The sequence below is a fragment of the Venustampulla echinocandica genome (assembly GCF_003357145.1).
Source record: "Venustampulla echinocandica strain BP 5553 chromosome Unknown scaffold_8, whole genome shotgun sequence".
NCBI lineage: Eukaryota > Fungi > Ascomycota > Leotiomycetes > Helotiales > Pleuroascaceae > Venustampulla > Venustampulla echinocandica.
Window position 1 is genome coordinate 1 of NW_022474213.1, and position 21126 is coordinate 21126.

The 21126-nt window shown below is 47.2% G+C and overlaps 6 protein-coding genes across 6 annotated transcripts; 2 read left to right on the plus strand and 4 right to left on the minus strand.

The window, feature by feature from the left end:
- Nucleotides 1–67: 67 nt before the first annotated feature.
- BP5553_08373 (uncharacterized protein) lies at nt 68–1047 on the minus strand (the record flags this gene model as incomplete). Its single annotated transcript, XM_032016996.1, has 3 exons — nt 68–118; nt 166–468; nt 979–1047. The coding sequence occupies 3 exons, from the start codon at nt 1045–1047 to the stop codon at nt 68–70; spliced, it is 423 nt and encodes a 140-aa protein (XP_031866427.1).
- Nucleotides 1048–1743: 696 nt separating this feature from the next.
- On the minus strand, nt 1744–2898 carry BP5553_08374 (uncharacterized protein; the record flags this gene model as incomplete). The annotated part of the gene is made up of 9 exons (XM_032016997.1): nt 1744–1850; nt 1912–1996; nt 2046–2168; nt 2217–2252; nt 2301–2348; nt 2402–2470; nt 2521–2628; nt 2685–2759; nt 2809–2898. 9 exons carry the CDS (start codon nt 2896–2898, stop codon nt 1744–1746), a joined length of 741 nt encoding a protein of 246 aa, XP_031866428.1.
- A 2004-nt stretch (nt 2899–4902) lies between these two features.
- Nucleotides 4903–6826, plus strand: BP5553_08375 (Siderophore iron transporter mirB; the record flags this gene model as incomplete). The annotated part of the gene is made up of 3 exons (XM_032016998.1): nt 4903–5132; nt 5195–5482; nt 5560–6826. 3 exons carry the CDS (start codon nt 4903–4905, stop codon nt 6824–6826), a joined length of 1785 nt encoding a protein of 594 aa, XP_031866429.1.
- A 951-nt stretch (nt 6827–7777) lies between these two features.
- On the minus strand, nt 7778–10110 carry BP5553_08376 (Protein kinase-like (PK-like); the record flags this gene model as incomplete). The annotated part of the gene is made up of 5 exons (XM_032016999.1): nt 7778–8855; nt 8908–9152; nt 9265–9315; nt 9405–9913; nt 10068–10110. The coding sequence occupies 5 exons, from the start codon at nt 10108–10110 to the stop codon at nt 7778–7780; spliced, it is 1926 nt and encodes a 641-aa protein (XP_031866430.1).
- A 3224-nt stretch (nt 10111–13334) lies between these two features.
- On the minus strand, nt 13335–15054 carry BP5553_08377 (Uncharacterized protein; the record flags this gene model as incomplete). The annotated part of the gene is made up of 2 exons (XM_032017000.1): nt 13335–14347; nt 14451–15054. The coding sequence occupies 2 exons, from the start codon at nt 15052–15054 to the stop codon at nt 13335–13337; spliced, it is 1617 nt and encodes a 538-aa protein (XP_031866431.1).
- A 573-nt stretch (nt 15055–15627) lies between these two features.
- On the plus strand, nt 15628–18219 carry BP5553_08378 (uncharacterized protein; the record flags this gene model as incomplete). Its single annotated transcript, XM_032017001.1, has 2 exons — nt 15628–15801; nt 15862–18219. The coding sequence occupies 2 exons, from the start codon at nt 15628–15630 to the stop codon at nt 18217–18219; spliced, it is 2532 nt and encodes an 843-aa protein (XP_031866432.1).
- Between the last annotated feature and the right edge of the window lie 2907 nt (nt 18220–21126).

Sequence of the window (21126 nt, forward strand, 5' to 3'; positions counted from 1 at the left end):
AGGAGCGCCAGGAGTTGCACCAGGAATTGCGCCAGGAGTTGTACCAGGAATTGCGCCAGGAGTTATACTAGGAGTTGCGCCAGCTATTACGCCAGAAAGAGTAGGAGCAGTTCTCTGGCTGTTTTATTAGCGATTTGGAAGTGATTTCAAAGTGATCATACTTACAGTTATAGCTACGCCAGGAATTGTACTAGAAGCTGCGTTAGAAGCCTGAGCTTGGGCTAGGGTAGCAGTTAAAGCAGCAGTTAGAGCAATAAGTTGGTCGGCAGGAGCATTATTTAAAGCAGTAGTTAAAGTAGTAAGAATATCAGTAATTGGACTAGGAGTCGGGCCAGGAGTCGGGCCAGGAGTCGGGCCAGGAGTCGGGCCAGGAGTTGGACCAGGAGTCGGACCAAGAGTCGGACCAGGAGTCGGACCAGGAGTCGGACCAGGAGTCGGACCAGGAGTTGAATTAGAGTTAGACGTACTCTGGACAGTTTATTAATAATTAGAAAACGTTATAAAAATACTATATGAATATATATATTATATCTCATACCTGACCTTCAATCGCCCTCCCGACTTGACGAAAATATGCTGTTGTTATTCGTGAAAATTCCTATTTTATTATTAATTACTATTATTTTTAAAATAGGAATAGACTAACAAGTGATACTCTACCACGCGGATGGGTATGTATATGCCACTCTGGATGATGCTTTGCCATATGGACTATTAAGTTTGATGTTCGAGAAAATCGGCCCTATTTAAATATTTAATATATATAAAGTAAATAGATTATAAGTTAACTTATTTACTTTAACAGGGCATAACTCAATCTCTTCTTCACTGTCTACTATAATACGACAAAAGATTTCACCAGGGTATATCTGAATACATTGCGAGTATCCACAGGTAGTATTCTAGTTATTATTAAAAAGTAATATTAGTATTTTATACTTGTTATTAAAACAAATAGAGATTGATTTATTAGCTTACCTGAAGGGTCTCAAAGGCTGGAGAGTTATCAGGCCGCTCTCGAAGATTAAGATAACGTCGATCTGCCATTATTAAAGTAAAAGGACGTATAACTTTATAATAGAAGAACTTGTCGTAAAAGAAAGAAAGTGGGGTAAGTAATTTTTCGAATTTGTAATAGTGGGATTATTAATAATCTTAGAATTATAAGCGAGCGATTACTAATATAAAAATAACATAACGAGATAGTATTTTAGGAACAGTTATTATAAAGATAAGAGACAATTAGTTTATAATTAACAAGTAGTTATAAATTAATTAATTATTATTTTACGAATATTCAATAAGTATTTAATAAATATTTAATAAAACGTTTAACGAGTATTTGACAAGCATTTAATGAAGGTTTATTAAATACTTGTCAAATACTCGTTAAACGTTTATTAAACGTTTAACTAATAAAGCAAAGAAATTAAAATAAAACTATAACTTATAATACTTACTTCTAGCTTATATATATATTCTATTCTATAGTACTAAATATACTATCAGCTTATACCTAAAGTAATATTAGTATATTTTTATTTTTATTCTTTTTATACTTTCTTATATATAATAAAGTATTAAATCACTTAAATTAATTTTGTTTTTTAAAAATCATTGTATTGTATTGCATAATAACCGTTATGCATATCCCATTTGGTATCATCCCACCCATAAAACACCAGCAAAGCAGAGAAAAAGCGTTCTGAAATCATTTTAAAGATGATTTCAAAACACATTCATCTATTCATCATCATCATCAGACCCATCAGATTCATCATCCGGCATCTCAAAAGCAGCCAGGATCTCACAACCAGACGAAGCCCAATTCTGTTTAGTAACATCAGGACCTTTTAGACACAGTTAGCAGACATTCAGAAAACGTTTAGAGATCAAATAGAAATCACTTACACTTCTCACCGCTTCCTTTGCAACCAGCACACTTTGCAGTAGTACGGTTAAGCAGCTTGCGCATAGCAGCAGCATTTGGAACAGCCTGTGAAGTCAGTTAGAAAACGTTTACAAAACAATACTAAAACACATACTTGACGACCACGCTCACCCTTCTTGCCAACCATTCGAACAGGGCATTCAAGTAGCTGAGTGGCCAGGTTTTGAACCTGCTGGCGAGCAGCGGATGCATCCCGAGCAATAAGAGTCTTAGAAGCCTATAAACCAGTTAGAAGACGTTTTGAAAACACTTAGAAATCACATACCTGACCAACAACCTTCTTGCCTGCAGTAGTAGTAGCCTTTAACATAGTTAGAAAACGTTTGGAAAACATATTTGAAGTGATTACCTTTTTGGGGGTAGTCTGAGCTGCCATTTCCTCAAAATGGGTTTGCAACTAGAAAGTAATTAGAAAGCAATTTCAAAACAATGAGAAATCCAGTAACATACACGAGCAGCATTGGCCATAACAGCATCGTAAGCACCAGCAAAAGCCAACTTCGAGGTGTGGCGATCAGACTAAGTAGTTAGAAAACGTTTTCAAAACATATAGAACTCGATTTGCATACGTTCTTCATTCGGCCCTTAACTCCATCCTTGACCTTAATGCCATGACCACCATTTTCAATATCGCGACGAACATGTGCCCGCAAGGCATTGGTGCTTTCATACTTATGCTGTGTAAAACAATTAGAAAACATTTAGAAAACGGTAGGGAATTGAAGGAATTTACTGTAACAGAGCACATAACACCCTCGTCATCTGCATATCTGCAGAACATCTCACCAGCCGGAATCACTGGCATGCCCTTTTAACACAGTTAGACAATACTCAGAAAACGTTTAAAAAACACTTACATCCTCAATAACCCATGCACTAACACCGGTTGGACGATCAGCTGAGTTGGTATAGGCATTGGCGCGATCGTCAACAGACAATGGTGCCATGGTGTAAAACGTTTAGAAAACGGTTGGAAAATACGTTGAAAATAATCTAAAATCAGTCAGTAAATGCACTAAGTAGTGATGGGGACGTATCCAAAATGAGGTAAAGGTGAAAGTGAAGGGGTAGGGCAAAGGTCAGATTTGGTGAATTCGCGACAATGCGCAAAGCCACCAAAGCTGCCATTTTTGTTGTTTTTGAATCTGCGCGTTAGATATATGATATAATTGAGTAAAGATCGATAAATAATATATATTATACTCACTTTGAGGAGGTAGGGGTGGCTGGTGGTGGTGGAGGTGGACGGGATGGGAGAGGTGGAGTTGGTAGGGATGGTGGAGGTGGATTTCAGATTGATTGGAAAACGAGTTGCTGGCTAGGCTCAATTGGGCCTAGCCCTGCATTAGTCGCCAGGACCATGAATTAGGGCGCCACAAGCACTTGGTAAGCATTTGAAAAACGTTTTATAAATGTTCTATGTAGAGTCACGTGTGGTCATCGGAGCTCGGATGACCGGTCATATGAGCACTGCCTAGTTATGGATTTGCATTAGCGAAGTGTTTGCAACGTACGGCGTAGGGAGGAGCAGACGACGTCTTGAAAATCTCCCTTGCTGAGCAGTATTCTCAATTTATCCTTGGTACCACCTACCACCTACCACCTCAAGAAATCAAAGTGTATCCAGAGCTATAGCAGCAAAACCGTGGGTATGGGGACTTTCAGCAGCAAACAGTAACCCAGTCTTGAGCCCACTATACCCCATTACCAGAGGAAATGGAATGAAGGTCTTGTAGAGGTAAAGTGTGGGGCTACTACCGGCGCCGTAGCTGTTGAGGGTTAACTAGACCACCACTAGTAGCATATTAGTAGTAAGTATCAATCTGCTCAAGAGCCAGGACTCTCCATAAATGATACCCCCAATAGTACCACTGACGATGCTAGGTTTATGCACTCAGCTAATCGGGCCCCCAAAACTTGAGGCCATTTAGAACTTGATCCCTGTAGAACAAGTCACCAGATCTACTACCGTACGGCCAACTACAACGATCGAAGATATCCTTTCCATGGTCTCTGGGTTGCAGGTCAAGGAGATCCAAGGATACCCCCTCTATCATATTCCTTTTGATCGAGCATTTAGCGGCATCTGACAGCTTGGCAAGCTGCTTCCCTGGGTTATGTCCTGACCAAGGCGTGTTTTGGTGAAGCAATTTGACTAAAAGAAATGTACCCACGCTCCACGCTCCGCCTCCCACGCGACCACCCTCTGGGTTTGAGGACCTGAGAGTCTGAGAGTTGCGGTGCTTTGATTGGGCTTATTTACGGCGAAGTTAGAGAGTTTCCTGAGGTCCACGATTACCGTCCACCTGGACTTGAATCGCTTGGTTTTTACAAGGAGCTCACGGCCCCCGGCGCGGCGAAATACTAGGAGGGCCAGCACTGCAACCACGCCGCAAAAGACCCCTTTCCGCGGTATGAAGCACGAATTGCGGAAACCAACACGCACCAGCTGCAAGCCAAGTGTTGCCAAACCATCTAACGGGTGGAAGTTTTCAAAACCTGGTTGGATTAACCCAATTAGACACTTCGACGACATCTGATAAACCCCGCTAGACATCTGATAAGATCACTAGCGGGCGTTCTCGGCAGCGCGATTGATAAGATTATCCGTGGGTTCGGCTACCCCCCCACTCTACAACCCCAGCATAGCCTATCTGATGATCTGATAACTTTTATGAATAGGTTCGTCTCCACATATGTGATGAGACACTGGCCCACTACCGGCTGCGGCCTAGGTGGTATCCCGTGGGGGATATGCCTGCATCTAGGATTCACCGACATCATGGATTTATGAAAAAATTATTAAATCCTTCGCATGCCCAGTCGTGGGTGAAATTCCCCTGCCTGCACTCTGCATTTATCCCGAATACCGAGCACAAAGCTGAAGCTTCTGTGAAATTGACTACATTTGCGCCTGCGATTGCTGTTGATCTCCTCTTCAATTCTTCGACATGAGGTTTTTCACTCCCGGAACTCAGGCTCAGCCTCCTATGGAGGCCGTGGTGGACACTCCGAATGGGGAGAGCGACAAGGAGAAGGGGGTTGGAGTCAACACCCAAGATCAGCAGAATGTCGACACCGATGCCGATACTATCTCATCAGATTTGCAGGCGGGTGTGAAAGACATGGAGGCGATCACCTCCGTCTGGAGCACGCAACACTTGATCCTAGCATACGCTCTGTAAGTCAATGGCTAGATCATCAATATCACTTCTACCAAGCTAGTAACTAATAGTACCGCAGGATCTGGATCATCTACTTCGTGGATGCCATGCAACAGGGAATGAGCGGGGCTCTCACTCCCTATGTCACCAGTAGCTTCCAGTTGCACTCCTTGACCGCTACCACGGGAATCGTGTCAGGTCTCGTCGGAGGTATCTTCAAGCTGCCTCTAGCTAAGATTCTTGACATCTGGGGTCGGCCACAGGGGTTCCTGATAATGGTTTGCTTTTTGGTACTCGGTCTCGTCATGATGGCTGCGTGCCAAAACGTCGAAACTTATGCTGCTGCTCAAGTTTTCTATTGGGTCGGGTGTGTACCCCATTCCAATTTCTAATCCTCAAATCCCTGAGTCCCTATATCATTAGCTAATATTTTCACCCACTTAGATACAATGGATTGAGTTTCACCCTTGGTATATTCGTCGCCGACACATCTGCCCTCAAGAACCGTGCTTTTATGTTTGCGTTTATCTCCTCCCCATATATCGCTACCGTCTGGATTGGTGGGCCTCTCGCGACCGCTTTCTTGAAAGGTCCTGGCTTCCGATGGGGATTTGGCGCATTTGCTATCATCACCCTCTTCATCTGCATGCCCCTATATGCCCTCTTCGCCTACAATTACAACAAGGCTAAGAAAGCCGGTTTGACTCACCAGCACTCAAGCGGGCGCACCTTCCTCCAGTCCGTTAAATACTACGCCATCGAATTCGACATCTTCGGCATCCTCCTCATCTGTGCAGGTCTTGCATTATTCCTGCTCCCATTCAATCTCGTGTTCAACCAACCCCTGGGCTGGAAATCACCTATGATCATCTGTATGATCGTGTTTGGAATCGTCGCTATTGGATGCTTTGCCGTATGGGAGAAATACTTCGCGCCAGTCAAGTTCATGCCATGGGAGCTACTCGCAGACCGCACCATCCTCGGCGCCTGTGTCCTCGCCGCGGTTCTTTTCATCAGTTTCTACATCTGGGATAGTTACTTCACGTCATTCCTACAAGTGGTCCAAAATCTTACCATCACCGAATCTAGCTACATTGTAAACATCTACAGCATCGGTTCCTGCTTCTGGGCTCTTGTCACTGGAGTTTTGATCCGATGGACTGGACGTTTCAAGTGGTTGGCACTATACTTCGGTATCCCATTGACAATTCTTGGTGTTGCGTTGATGATCAATTTCCGTCAGCCAGATGTAAACATCGGCTACATTATCATGTGCCAGATCTTCATCGCCTTGGCCGGTGGGACTCTGGTCATCTGCGATCAAATGGCCGCCATGGCCGCTACCACGCATCAATACATCGCTGTTGTTCTCGCTGTTGAGGGCATGTTCTCCAACATTGGCGGTGCCATCGGTTCCACTGTAGCTGGAGCCATCTGGCAGGGTGTGTTCCCCGAACGGTTGATGAGATATCTTCCTGAGGAGGACAAGGCGGATTTTGCAAATATATATGGCCAGCTCCCAGTTCAGCTGTCATACCCAGTTGGGTCTGCAACCAGACATGCTATTAACAGGGCTTATGGAGATGCGCAGAGACTTATGTTGATTGGTGGTTCCACGGTGTTGATTCTTGCTCTTGTTTCTGTCATTGTATGGAGGGATATTAGGGTGAAGGACTTTAATCAAGTGAAGGGAAGGGTTATCAAGATATGATACTCTGAAGCTTAGAATTTTCCTCTTGTCAGTACCCATCAACTCCTCATAATACTATTATATCCAAAGCATGTCAAAATCATACCGAACAACCGCTTGCGAGAAGCATTTGCCCCGTTTAGTGCATTTTTCAAAGCCGGCCAGACTTTGATGTGAATAGTACCTCTCGTACTGTGGCTTACCTCCATTCGTAGCGTGGTGTAGGAGCTGTTAATAAGCGTCGAACGAGAAGACAGTATGGTAGCTTGACTCACTAACAGTAACCCCCCAAAATACGCACTGGTACTAGTCCCAGGAAAATAGTTTCGTATGTGTATAGCAGGGACGGGAGTGTGTGGTACCATCATTGGCTGATCTGGTGCGGCTGATGCTTCTGGTGATACAGACTTGAATGTGTGGTTTGTAATGATGTGCCACCACGATCGTGAGGCACCCACCCTAGGCTTCAAGATGGGGTGAGCAAGCTCGCGGCCCGATCCGCAAGGCGTGATTTATCTGTCCTACCCAACCCGGACAAGCACCTCTGGGCCGTTGGAACGCAACGTAATTAGGCATTTATCAGATCATGGCGCTTGTGCATGGATCGTTGTGGTATAGGACGAGAGATATCGTTGATATTAGATTGGAAGGAGAGCAACTCGAAGGGCAATTTAACTTATCCATACTTTAAGCATTTTAGGAGCTGTTAATAAATGATAATGGCGTGGCGTCACTGAGACCAGAGAATTAAAGATTTTTTTCAAATTTGTATATATATGCTTATATAGACTTCAACTAAGTCATCGCTATCTGTTACTCTGCAAGACAAATGCTAATGCATAGAAGAGAGAAATGTTTGTTAACCTTAACCCTTGAAGGGCAGGTTATCACCCCACCTGAACGCCAAACATGATCATGAAAATGAGCCACTCAAACATTTGCGAATCACCAATCGCTGCCCAGCTTGGATTGCTACTGCACGGCGGTTGACTCCCGTAATGAACTTGGGATGTTCTTCCCTCTTCGACCCAATAGCGTTGCGCCTTCGAGGTTAAGCTCGAATGGTCCTCTTGCGTTTCGGACTTGTTGCTTCGCGGCTGCTGTAACCGCGGCACTGTGTTGACCGTATCCCTTTTGTGGTGCCCTTGCAGCGTTGAGATTTGTGTTCTTCAGTGTCTGCTCTACATGCTGGACGTCCGCCTCTTTAGACCTTGGGACCTTCGATGGAACGGTCTCGGCATAATTATCATCCTCCTCAAAGTCGTCATCGTCGATAGGATTTAAGTTGTTCATGGCTGCGGCTCCGCGGAACCCCTGCTTGAAATTCTTTCGGCGCTTTCCTTCCTCTTCTTGCCTATGGACAGCATAGCTGACATCAAACACTTCACGCAGGTTGACCGCGCCTGGGCTTCGGAAGTCCATACGTTTGCCTGGGGAATCCATAAGGTCAAGATTGAAAGGTTTTAGAAGGCCGAGTTGATTCTCGCGCTCAGTAGCTGGAGTCGCCAGGGGTGGTGCGTCTTGAGCAGGGTATGTTGGTTCCTCAGTACCTCGGATCCACGGATGAGCTAAGAATTCTCGAATATCATATCGCTTGACAGGATCGACCGTTAGGAGGTGCGAGACTAGGTCTTGGGCCGGTTTGGAGATATCATCCCACCATGGCGATAAGAAAGTATACTGTCCCCGGGCAACCTTCTCCGTGAGTACCTGGATGCTTTCATCGTAGAATGGCGGGAAGCCACATAGAAGTGTATATAACACACAACCCAAGGCCCACATGTCGACACTTTTCGAATATCGCTCATCCTTTACTATCTCCGGTGCTGTATATCCGACCGTGCCACAAGGCGTCATGGTTGACTTGTCCCAAACGACCTTGCTGAGTCCAAAATCGGCAAGCTTGACTTGTCCGATGCCGCCAGCTCCTACACCCTTGATGAACTCCCCTTCGTCTACCTTATCCTCGTCTCCCGGGGCCTTTGGTGCGGGATTCTTCGTTGGAACAAAAGGTATTCGCGTAAATAATAGGTTCTCGGGTTTTATGTCTCTTTAATGAAATTAGCGAGTGCTCTCAACTTACCACGAGGGAGGATACAAACCGGTGAACGACGCCTTTCTCTTCATGGAGATATTCTAACGCACGTGCAACTTGAGTGATAACGTGTCTTGACAGATCCTCGCTGAAGTACGTGAGGCGGACGATCTCGTGGAATAACTCGCCACCGGGGGCCAAGTCTAAGATAATGTAGTAGTATTGCTTGGATTCGGAGAAGTCGATAAGCTTGATGATATTGGGGTGGTCCAGCTGCCGCATAATTTGAACCTCTTTGAGGATATTCGCCCGCTGCTCAGGTAATATATTTAGCATCTCCACAGTAATATTTAAAACATTAGACCCGAAGAAAAATTTTCAAGGCGGGAAGAGAGATGTTGCAAGATGAAAAATTAATGCGCACCTCCACGACCTTTGGCTGCTTCTTAAAATCCGGATGAAGAGCCGCGTCACCCTGTTTTATGACGCATGTTGGTAAAGGTTTGAAGGGTAGCATCAAGACGAGACACATAAAGAGAGCCAGTTATAGCTGCAGGTACTTACCTGGCTCGAGTTCATCTCGAATTTGCGGACGACTTTGATGGCAACCTCTCCGGCTGTACCATCTAGATCCCGCGCTCGATACACATTGCTAAAAGCGCCGTCTCCCATCTTCTCGAGCAGTTGCCACCGTTCTAAACCTGGATACCTTGGCAGCTTGTTCTTGCTCGCCTTCTCCTCCTCGACTATTCGCTTCAATTCTTCGGTCTCGACCTTCTTGCTCATTTTCTGCTTCTGGCCTGCAGCATTGGCGGCGACGTTCCCGGCTTGCGCCGCTCTATTTTGCCCGTCGGCATCCAGTGCTGAATACGCGTCCGCGTGTGGAGCTTGATGTGCTTGGTGCGCCATGTTTATATCGGTATGGGCGTTGGGATCTGTGGGAAGGGCATGTGGATTCTCTATATGCAGAACTCGATGTTGCTGCTGGGGATGCTGTACGGCGTTGACGGGCGAGACTTGTGTCGTAGGATCGTCATGGGCCGGGGCTGGTTGTGTAGATCGCCCTTGTTTCCCTGGAGAGGAGCTGTGTCAGCAAATGTGAATCGGGCACGAGGGAGGAATGTCCAGTCAGCCCTAGCGGGACAACTGAGCGAGGATAGTTGACGGCGACACTGGAAAGCAAAGCTCGAGATGGATGTGAAAATGAGGGGAGAGAGGGGTCCATACCACCGTGGCGGATGAGGTTTTTTATCGACTGCGATAACGACATAATGGGTGAGTATCCGCTGTTCCGAAAGATATCAAATATCTAGCACTGTATCTGATATCACTGTCTGCGAAGGACGGGAAAAGAGTGCGTAATAAGGCAGCGGAAAGGTCCAGGTCGGGTCGGCACTTGGGGTCCGCGGGCAGAGACAGAGCGCGGTGGCCACAAGGCGCAAAGCAAGCTGGGGAGAGCGAGGGAGGATTGGAGGCGCCTGCGAGCTATCGAATTAGATGGCAACGGGGGGCGACTGGCATCGAAGATGAGAAGATGATATTCGACCCCGAGGATATGTAAGCAGCAATATGAGACGCCGCGGTGGCACCAAAATGTTATCTAGGTAGGTATTGGATATTGGATTGCACCAAACGGTCAAGGGAGAAGGCCCGCGAGGGGAATCGAGACGAGTGGAAGACGGGGAATCGTTTGGTATTCGAACAACTCTACGCTGGACTTGTAGCACACCGATAATACTGTACGGACATCGGCGAGGAAAAAGCAAGGAACTTGAACACAGCAAGTATATGCGGGGGGTCGGGTGTTGGGGGGGCAGGTTAGCAGGTTAGGGGCGACTTAGGGGAGTTAAGGAGTTTAGGGGAGTTTAGGGGCTATTTGGGGAGTCTCTAGGGCCGGTCTAGGGCCTCTGTAGGGCGTCTCACTTCCTCTGGTGGCGTCGTCCCCATTACTCGTTTGCGCCGCCAAAACGTCATCGGTCATCGTCCCAGCGTCCTCATCATCCTCCTAAGCATCACCCTCCAACAAAAACATCGTCCTCGACAGACCTCCAACATCATCTCCCGCATTCCCAAGCCAATTATATGGCTAAACGGCATCACATCCCGCGCCACCACCGCCATCGCGATCGCCATCATCGTAATGATGTTCCAGCTCCCCTTGGCAGAACCTTTCAGCGCTCTCGAGTGTCGAGGCCGCCGCCCATGGGCTTAATTGGGCTATCTGCTACTTGATGTTGGCTGTGGCTGGAGAGCACATCCATATATCCCCATATCCCCACATCCCCATGCTACTATACTACTATCCTGCCATCCTGTTATACTACTACCCCACAACGACATCAGATGGCCTGCTTGTATACTTTCGGGAGTCCGTTTGGCAGATGCAGAATGACCTCATCCCTCAGGGGCCGCGCCCACAGTGATACTCTACGGTCGGTACAATGACGGAATGTGACCTAGACACAGCATATAAAATACAATGCGCAACAACATCACAGCGGATACAACCTTATGATAGGAGCTGCCTCTTCCGGAATGGTGGTCAGTTCTTCATCCTCCCAACCTACTTGTACTTCGTAGTCTAATAGAGATGCCTCAATATCCACTTTCAATTTATCGGATTAGACACTGAGGTTCTTTAGTGCTGGCATTTCGTCGTCGCCGAACTATTCGAATAAAGCGGTCCCTTGCGCCAACTTCTAGCAAATTTAGCCACTGATACCATCCCGAATGGGCTTTGTCTATGGTCTCCAGAACCCATCCTCGAAGTACCCCTACAAAAGAACGTTGCTCATGCAACGCGACCTCGCCCCGGTCAAATCATGCTCCCCCGATCGCAGAACAAGATTACTGAGACATACACAGTAGGTGTGTAGTGTTTGGCATCAAGCAACGGCGCAAAGGAGGGAGCGACTTTATTGAAATGACGCCGCGATCAGCGTCGTGATAGAAGTGCTTCGTTTCAAAGATATTCAAGATCTGCACCCTGCTGGTCATATCGTCGTCATTGGGCTGGATAGCACTGCTGGTCTGGGTCTCGACCAAGGCCACAAAGCGTCGATTCCAACAATTCAAGGAACAGAGCCATCAAGCATCGTTAATCGGGGTTTTGCTACATGGTCAATTGTGGTTCTAGAGGGCCGATGGTCAGTGGCCGAATTACGAAACACCCCCTCTAAACCACTCGCCTGCACCGGAGCCATTTCTCCGGACTTTTCCAAATTCCCCTACTTTTGCATGCAATGTCTCACACAAGTTGATAAATTAATCCAAGGCTTGCGGGGCGGGGTATATCCAGCGCAGGCTCTCAGCATGTGGGATATTCTACGTCACCTACAGGGCACAAATGATCTGCGGTCCCTGCAAATGCGTCATACCCAGAGTTGCGTCCAAATGCCCCCGCTCACTTGATGCACCGTCTCTACACCCGACCGGCAGCTTCACGTATTGATTTATTCCCTCATCCGTGATTACATTCGACAAGTGAACCAATAACATGGTGGGCTATAGCCTTACCTATAGTGGAATCAAGAGGCGGGATATCAAATCAAAGTTAAGTTGCTGGGAGCTGGTATCACCACAACCATGACCACCGCACTAAGTTGCCGTTCCGTTTATCTCTCCCAGCTAGACCGGAACAGTTACCCGGACCCATCTTTATATCCTGCTTAACTATAATTAATTAATCTGCAAGTCTAGAACAGGATCCCGTGCTAAGCAGCCTCGCCGAAAGGCTACGTCGACTTTAACACATTGTAATACTCTCTTAGCAGAAGTCTAACAATAGCCGTAAATCGAAATCTTGGTAGTCTTATGTTTGTAAATCTAACCTTTTACACTTTGAGAACTTCCATTTATGACCTTATTATGCTACCTCATTTAGGCTTTCAAAACAGCATCGATAAGTTTGATACTGATACTTCAATCTCTTGAATTACCGAGGCTCTTGGAAATGAAACCCCGGACCAAAATCCATCTTAGGCCCTCAACTAATCCTCCCAAGACCCACAGGCTTGCTCAAATGTTGTGGACAGACATAGAAAAAAGTAGATGCTAAACTTCATGCATGAAATGCATTCTGGAAAGTAGCAAAGTAGCACATAGCCCGCACAAGAACCCTTTATCTCTAGCACTAAAGCCAGGTCATAGCCTTGATACGCAGCAGATAGCCTTTTCATATGTCGATAGATAGAATGTAGAATATTAAGTGTGAGATTACCTGACAGTAGATGCAAGGAATATGCGCATAAAGTAGGCATGCCACCATTAGATATAAGGATTCATCCTGATAGAGATGCATATGATATGATAATGGTGATCTTCCATCGTATGCCACAGAATTGAGTAGTGCAAGCAAGTTAGCTAAGAAGCAGAAATAAACGCCACTGCCCCCGGCTCGCTCGCGCCAAAATAGCACAACACAATACAGATACCCTATTTCAATTGCCAAGAGGCGGGGGAAGAAAGTACCAGCCTATCTCGTTACAATTCGTCTTAGATCAAACCCGCTCTCGCAGCCTCTCCGCCTCCATCCGCAAGCACCTCTTCCATCCTTGCCTTTCCTCTTCCGATCCCGCCTTCACCGACACCCATCCTCCGGGCCACATATCTCTGTGCCACAACTCCAACACCGAGACTCAGGATCTCCTCTATCCATTCTGAAATCCATTCCCTCGGATCTACACCGCCGCTTTCAATGATCTCTGCAATTTCCTCAGGCAAGTTCGGTCCAAGATACTCATCTCCCTCACGACCAAAGAAACCACTCTTTTGGTTGACGGGCGAGGTGGAGGAGGCGGGCGTGAGTGGAGATGGAGCATCGAGCCACTTAATCCACTGGGCTGGGATGGGTTGCGAGATGGTGTAGAAGGTTATGCTGTGTACGGGATCATGTAAATAGATAGCAAAAGAGACCAGTTCGTCGGGGACGTCTTTGTCCTCCACTACGCTGGATTCTTCTTGCTCCGCTGCGGCCGGGGAGGGGCCTTGGAAGAGATCTTGTGGTGCCTCGTGCGATATTGCTTGTACAGCGAGGAATATATCGCTGCTTCGCACGGGATTCGACTCGCTGAGGTCCTCTGTTGCACGCTGCGCTGCGAGTTCGAGTCCGCCGCTCGAGTTGAAGTGTTCCGTCGCATAAGCTTCGGCGCTGACGCGCACGAGTTTGGTTCCCTCTACGAGCCCCTTGACGACTCCCAAGTCACGGTGGTCGTTGCTCTGTCTCCACCATGGCCCATCGCTCCAGCCTCCACTTCCTCCCGTATACCCCGCCTCCGAATTGCGGCGTGCTGTAGATTCCTGACCCCGTTGGATCACCATTAGGTCTCCGCCTTCGACTTGGGCCATTACCCTAGAGAACGTGGAGTAGATGAGGGGATCTAGGGATGGATATCCAATGAAATCATGGGTAATGTGAATCTGGAGGCGCTCATGAGAGGAGATTGGAGGAGCGAGGGTATGAAGAATATTTGTAAATGTCGGCAATGCCCGTGAACGCAGTTCACCACCTAGATATATGATTAGTGGACAGTCTTACTATTGAACCTGAGGAAGATGAGGCTATTATTGTAGCATGCCGAGAGGAGCGCAGGCGGTAATGTAATCACATACCGAAACCTCTGAGAGCGCCAACATTTCCCTTCACCTGCTCCGCCCATCTCTTCGCCTCTTCATTCTGCTGGATCTCTTTCACAGCAGCCTCAGCAGTCTTGACTGCCGCGCTCGCTGTCGCAAAGATACCTCCCCACCAGCCTCCTCCGCTGCCTGCAGCGGGCTCTGGTGCTGCTTTCTCCGGCTGCTGAGCGGCAGCGGCTTTCTTCTCAGCTTCCTGGGCCTCGCTGCTAGTCGCCGACGGGGTGAAGCTTGTATGGAAAGATCTCGTGCTATCTGCAGATTTTCTAGAGGCCGGGGCTGCTGCCTTCTCCTCACTAGTGCGCGAGGATCCAGGCGGTGGTGTTGCAGTTGTGCGCCTCACTTGCTGGACACGAGGAGTATGTGGTCTACTCGATGGCTGCTGTGTACCGAGGTTCTCGAGCTCGGCCAGTAGGTCTTGCTCTTCTTGAGAAGAAGCTGCTTTCGCTGCTGGGCCTGGGCGAGAAGCTCCCTTGGAAGTCGCCTGGGCTGCTTTGGCATCATCGTCACCGAGGCCCTCCAGAAGTGCATTCAGATCATCATCCGTTGGCGCGGCTGGGGCTTTTGCCTTCTTTGTCGCCATATCGAGCGCTGGAAGTCGGGATTGGGGTATATCGCTATTGCTATTGTTCTTGTTATTGTTATTGGCAATTATTGAACGTTTTTGTTGATTTGGTTGACATCGACAATAGTAGTGGTTTCCCCTCGTCCTATTATTGTTGTCCGGAGCTTCAGCATAACTTACCTGTTTTGGTATAGCGCGCGCCGGGGGCTCGTGATTGGTGGTGTGGCTCAGCAAAGGACTAGCCACACGTGGAAATCGAATCTCAGCGACGCTGGGACAATACGGAGTACTCACTATTGAGCATGAACGACAATACCAACCTCTTTTGCCTCGCTTTCTTACCATTGTACCCGGAGGGCAGCTGTTGCTATTGTTACTAATTCTTTTCTCCTTCGTCGGCGCCCTTCCCCTTCCTTGCTTTCGCTCTTACAACCGTCCATCATACAAACTCTTTCATTACATGCCCTCTCGCGAGACAACTGCAAAACAGTGTCAAAGCTAGAAAACGACAACAACCCAACAACCCAACTACCCTCCATGCTTCTTGCGATCACCATCCCCTTCTTAAATCCAATTTAATCATCTCCCATCATGGCGAGATTGAAGGCGCAAGTTGTTACCGCGAGTGAGTCTCCGGAGATTTTGCATGCTGCCCCGGCAGTGAACCCGAACCAGGTCATGGAGAACTCTTCGCCATCAATCTCTTCCGCCACCTCACACACCTGTCCTCATTGCAATTCTGCATTCTCCGACATGGCATTGCAGGTTAGCTTTTGCCTCATCTCTCATGAACTCGACACTTGACCTTTTGCTGATTTCATACAGGATTTCAACCATCACGTGGCTTCGTGCCGCCCGGAGATGGTGTCTGACAGTTCGCTGTCGCCACCAACTGAACCCAATTCGCCAACAGTCGTCTACAGGTATTTGAAAAGTCTCAATGCAGGCACGTCCGGTCAGAATAAATTCGGTGTCATTAATGGCATCTCTGTCACGGGTGCCAATGCTACGGGCGCACTGGAGAACGACGAAGAAGTCGACGACGGTAATGATAGACTCATTCGCCCATATGTCGATCCGAAGGCGGCATTTGATTACTACGACAGGCTCGGCGAACGGGAAGCATCCGTTGCAACCGCGAAAAATTCCCAAGAACCTGAAGACCCAAAAAATGGCATCAATGGTAATCGCGCGTCATCCAGTGAGGAAAAGTCGGAAGCCCCCAATCGCTTTCCTTTTCCAAAATTCACACCCATCGAGGATTTTGAACAGTTCCTTGCTGCTCCTGAGGATATGCCCTATGAAGTTCTCTATCTTCGCACAGACGGTGTCGCCAGCGTCATGGCTGACTATCAAAAAGAATGGGATGTTATTGGCAAGGAGATTTACGCCCACGAGTCATATGTCAAGGCTCAGGCCAAGGACTTAGCTGAGCAAGCAAAAGAACTTGAAGAGGAGAAGGCGAAAGTTGAAGATCAGAAATACCTCCAAATCGCCGAGGATTTCAAGGCGCAGTTACGACTCAGCAGGAGCGACTGGGATAAGTTTTTGGAGGCATTCGAAAAAGACCATCCAAAAGAAACCGATCTACTTGAGCGCCTCCGCAGCTTGCGACTTCCAAATTTCCTGGCTGGAGTTAATAAGAGGCAAAAGGCGCGAGAGCCTGAGCCCATTAAATTGGCGGACAGACCTTTAACTGCGGAGAGAGTTACGAAGGAGGAACTGAATATGGATAAGCGAAAGAGGGGAAGATTGATTGATCCGATCACTTTCGATGATATGAAGCACGCGGATGCATACGGCTTCAATTATTCTTCACAGCCTCACCATGTCGGCAACCAGCCCCAGCCTACCTTTAAAGGGGATGTCAAAACTAGAGGCGAAGCAGAGGATGAAGGACGCAGTCGAAGTCGGAGAAACAAGGCACAGAAGAATTATGATGCAGACAAAAGCGTCACTCCGGAAACCGAATCGGATGAGCTCCCCCCCAAGCGCATACGAAAACCAAGAATCAATCCCGATGTCCCGGTCGAAGTTCAACCACGCCCAAAAACCGCCCCTCCAAGCCGCAGTGCCACTCCAGCTGTCAGGACCTTCCCATCCGGCAAGCGTATTGGACGACCGCCTACAAAATCCAAGCTCAAAGATGTACAAGTCCCCCCACCAGCCGCAGCCGCAGCTCCTATTGTGGAGAGTGAGGCAGCACCCCGAAAGCTTGCTCCTAAGCAAGAAGTACAGCTTCAGCATGCTGCAAAATCACTCGTCAAGAAGACCCATCCAGCTGCTACTCAGTCTACTGATGTCGATACCACCCAAACTACATCAGTAGAAAGCTCCCGCCCAACCACGTCGTCATCGACCGAGTCTAAAAAGCGGAAGAGAGGAGCCGATAAGCCGGAGCCAGACACAGTAATTGTTGATGCTCCTCGTAACGAACCGGGCCCTTTCCGTCCTCCTCCAGCTCCAGTTGCGCCTGCACCAGCCACAACCGCAGCGGGCCGCAAGCGGAAGGCCAAGGAAGAAGAGGTTGACGAATCGACTCTAGACCCTGAGGCGCTTGAAAAGCTTCGGAAGAGAAAGATTAAGTCGGCTAAACTCTCCGAAAGTTTGCGCAAGAGATGGCAAAGTGGAGATATGGCCGGTGCCATGGAAACCAGAAAAGCTACCAACGCAGCGAAGAAGGCGGCCAAGGAGGCTGCCGCTGTTGGAACAGCCAGTGGTTCAGTCCCGCCGGCAGCTCCCGCAATCGCCCCAACCCCGCCCGCCCCCAAGGCAATACAGCCCCAGCCAGCTGCACTTGCTATGGTTGCAACAGAAACCCCGGCTCCGAAGCGCAAGCAATCTAACTCAAAGCCAGCGACCTCAGCAAAGGCCACAGGTTCAGGAAAGGGAATTAAGCGTGCACCAGCACCCACATTACCTCCAGTCAGAAAACCAAGCACCCGAGCCCGCAGACCAACCCGCAATGCAATGGGCATGGACGGCGCTGATGACTATGACGATGATGATGATGAAGAAGAGGACGAAGAACTCCAGCAGCAGTTCAAGAGCGAGTATGACCACTATCAGGCTCTGACTTCTCCTGGCAGCCCAATTCTTCTAGGAAAGCGTGCTAGAAAGACGAAGATGGATCTTCAGGCGGAATTGTTTGATGATGCCGACGAGATGGATGAATCCTACTGATTTGACTATTATTATGGTCTGGAATTATCGATCTTGGTATGGACGGCGCATTGGCGATGATGAATACAATGGGGATGGTGAACTTTAAGGACTTGTTTGAATAGTGTAGATATTTGAAGCGATCGATCCTCCGATCAAATTACCTTAAGGATAGGTATTAGATGCTTTTGATCATTACATCGATCAGACTTAGCATTTAGATGCTTTTAAAATGAAATGAGATGCCATATAATTATTACTAGCCAAACAGTGCAACGTAAGAATAGTTTGCAATACCTAATACTTATGCTTCCTTCCTTGTGCAATATCCCCCTCCAAGGCATTATAACTAAACACAATCGATTCAGGTCTGTCTCTGGGCTGAATTCCGCTATCTCACGTCATAACAAGTACCAATTTAATCGTCTTCCTCTTTTCTATGCCCATAGCCTCAACAACTCTACTCTATAAAATGAAATACTTCGTATTTCCTCCTCGCCTTCTCCCCGTAAATAAAAGCATAAGCTCTCTTAATATACCGGTTGAGCGAACAACACAACTTAGAAAGCACATTTGGGATTTACTTTCGATATTCTCATCAAAGCCAACACGTCTTTTAGGCAAAGATTTGTAGCCCTATATTGAATTTGAATTATTCCTGACGCGTCACAACGACAAGACCAAACCGGGAGTATTCTTCTATCATACACTGCATCTGCAAGCGAGAAGCGTTGCCGAACGACAAGCAACCTACAATTGGTTAAAAAAACACTCATCATCTACCGCAGGGGCAGGAAAAATTGCAAAAATTAATTATTACGATTCATATATTCGAGAAGCAAAAGAGTTCAGCCTGGTGTCGAAATGCCAACATCTCTTGTCGAATTTTGTCGAATTTGTCCCGATCGATTCTCTCCAGAAGACAATTTTACCAGAACCACTTATCCAAGTAGCCGCCCTTGACTTAATACTAAAATCGCTTATTTAATTTATATAGGTCAGGGAGGTTTGAGGAAAGGAGAGACACACGCGACTGCCATTTACGACAAGTTACAGGCAACTTGATACCTCAGTCCTGCATAGGATGAGCACCTATATAACCTAGATTCCTTGCTTACAAAAATAATCTTATAATATACGGGGATACGTAGTCTCAGAATCCAAATTTTGTACTTCAATGCTCGGCGCTCGGCCTTCCACTTCCCCTGCAGATTTATCGATAGGCTTTCTTCTAGGCTTCCCTCCTTGTCTTTATCTGTCAATTTTAAAACGAGATAATAACAATATTACACTCATAAGCGTTGACTATATTTATAACAGGAGTCCCCTCATACTAATTTCCTAAAAGTAACTGTTGATTTTGGACCGGTCAAGTCGTTCTCGACCCTGCAGTTGGTGATTCTGGCATATAGTGATTTTATAACTATCTGGCAGAACCATAGGCGGCGGTATATCACCTGCTGATAAGCAGTGGCAGCCATATCTATGCGGTAAGTGTGTCGGTGTGGTCACCGAATGTAAAGTGGGTGTTCTGCCTGGTCTCGCCTCGCATAGGTAGGCCTTATATGTCCCATTAAGCGTTTTTCTGTTACAACTAAAATCTAATCTCCTGTGGCCGAATAAGTGAGAAGCCTCGAAAAATAACAAAGAAGTCGATCTTACCAGTGACTGATCGGATGGGGGTTAGCCCCACCTGAAATGATGTTATATCCCAACACCTTCAACAGCTTGTTATGGGGGCTCTTTCCTTGCCGCAAGGCTGTCTGAGTTACAAAATATCTTGAGCGAGTTGATCCGGCTTAGAGCCGCAGTTCCGTTCTGGGCTGCCCGGAATAATAGGAGTGTCTCGGGGGGCTGGAATATTTTTTTTTTAAAATTTTCTTTATATCATTTTTGGTGTTTTGTAGGCAGAGGATAGTAACCGGGTTTAAGATATTTTGAAGCGCTATGGGTTTGGCGAGGTCGTTTAAAAAAGCAAATCGCTCATTAGGCCCATATGTCGTAGTGTTTTTCAGTTTGATTTATTAATCTAGCAGGTATGATAGTCGGCAGAGTTAAGAAATAGGGAAGATGCCAATGCCAGACACACCCGAACAACGCAAAGCCCCTGCCTGTTCTATCAACCTAACATTCCCTCCAATATTCAAACAGCTCCAGTTCCAACCTCTTAGGTGACCTTTAAATAAGGACCCTCCTAAATATCGTCTAACATAGAACGCGTCGCTTCGCGATCTTGTCTCGCCTAGCGAAAGGGAGGCAGAGAAAAGAATATGCCCAAAATATGAAAGCAAATGAAAAATATAACTTATAGGTTGGACCTACCTATTAATAACCTTTTCATATTGTAACTTATATAGCGCTCTGTTTCAAGAGTGCACGGGATGAAAACTCTATTTGTCTGTTGAGGCACCGGTGCGATGAGTCTGCGCTGACCGTATTCCCCCAACGGCCCCAGCGAGGGTTGTGGCCTGTACCTAACCGAGGAGGAGAGGGACACTCTTGCTACAACTGTCAAGGTGGCGTATCTGACTTGGAGGAAGGAGTTGGTGATTGGGGATTGTTTTGGCAGAGTAGTTTGGTGAGCTATTGCGCTCTTCAAAACTGATATAGTGATATATAGCTAATAGACATAGTCTAGGGCGAAGACGGTAATTGTTGGCGCGGAAGTTGGAGAGGTGTTATACTAGTAGCACATAGGAGCAAACCTCCTTGAGAAAGGAAGAATACAATACAGCATCGAGGAGGATACGGACTGTCATTCATAATGGGGAAATTATTTTACCATTGCTTCTACACGGCACTTAACTAGCCCACTAGCGAAGTGACTGAACGCTTGGTAATTGACCGAACTATCCTCCGTGAACCATGACTCCCAGGATGATCAAACATACTGCTATGGAAAGTGACCAGCTAAGAATCCCTGTGTGT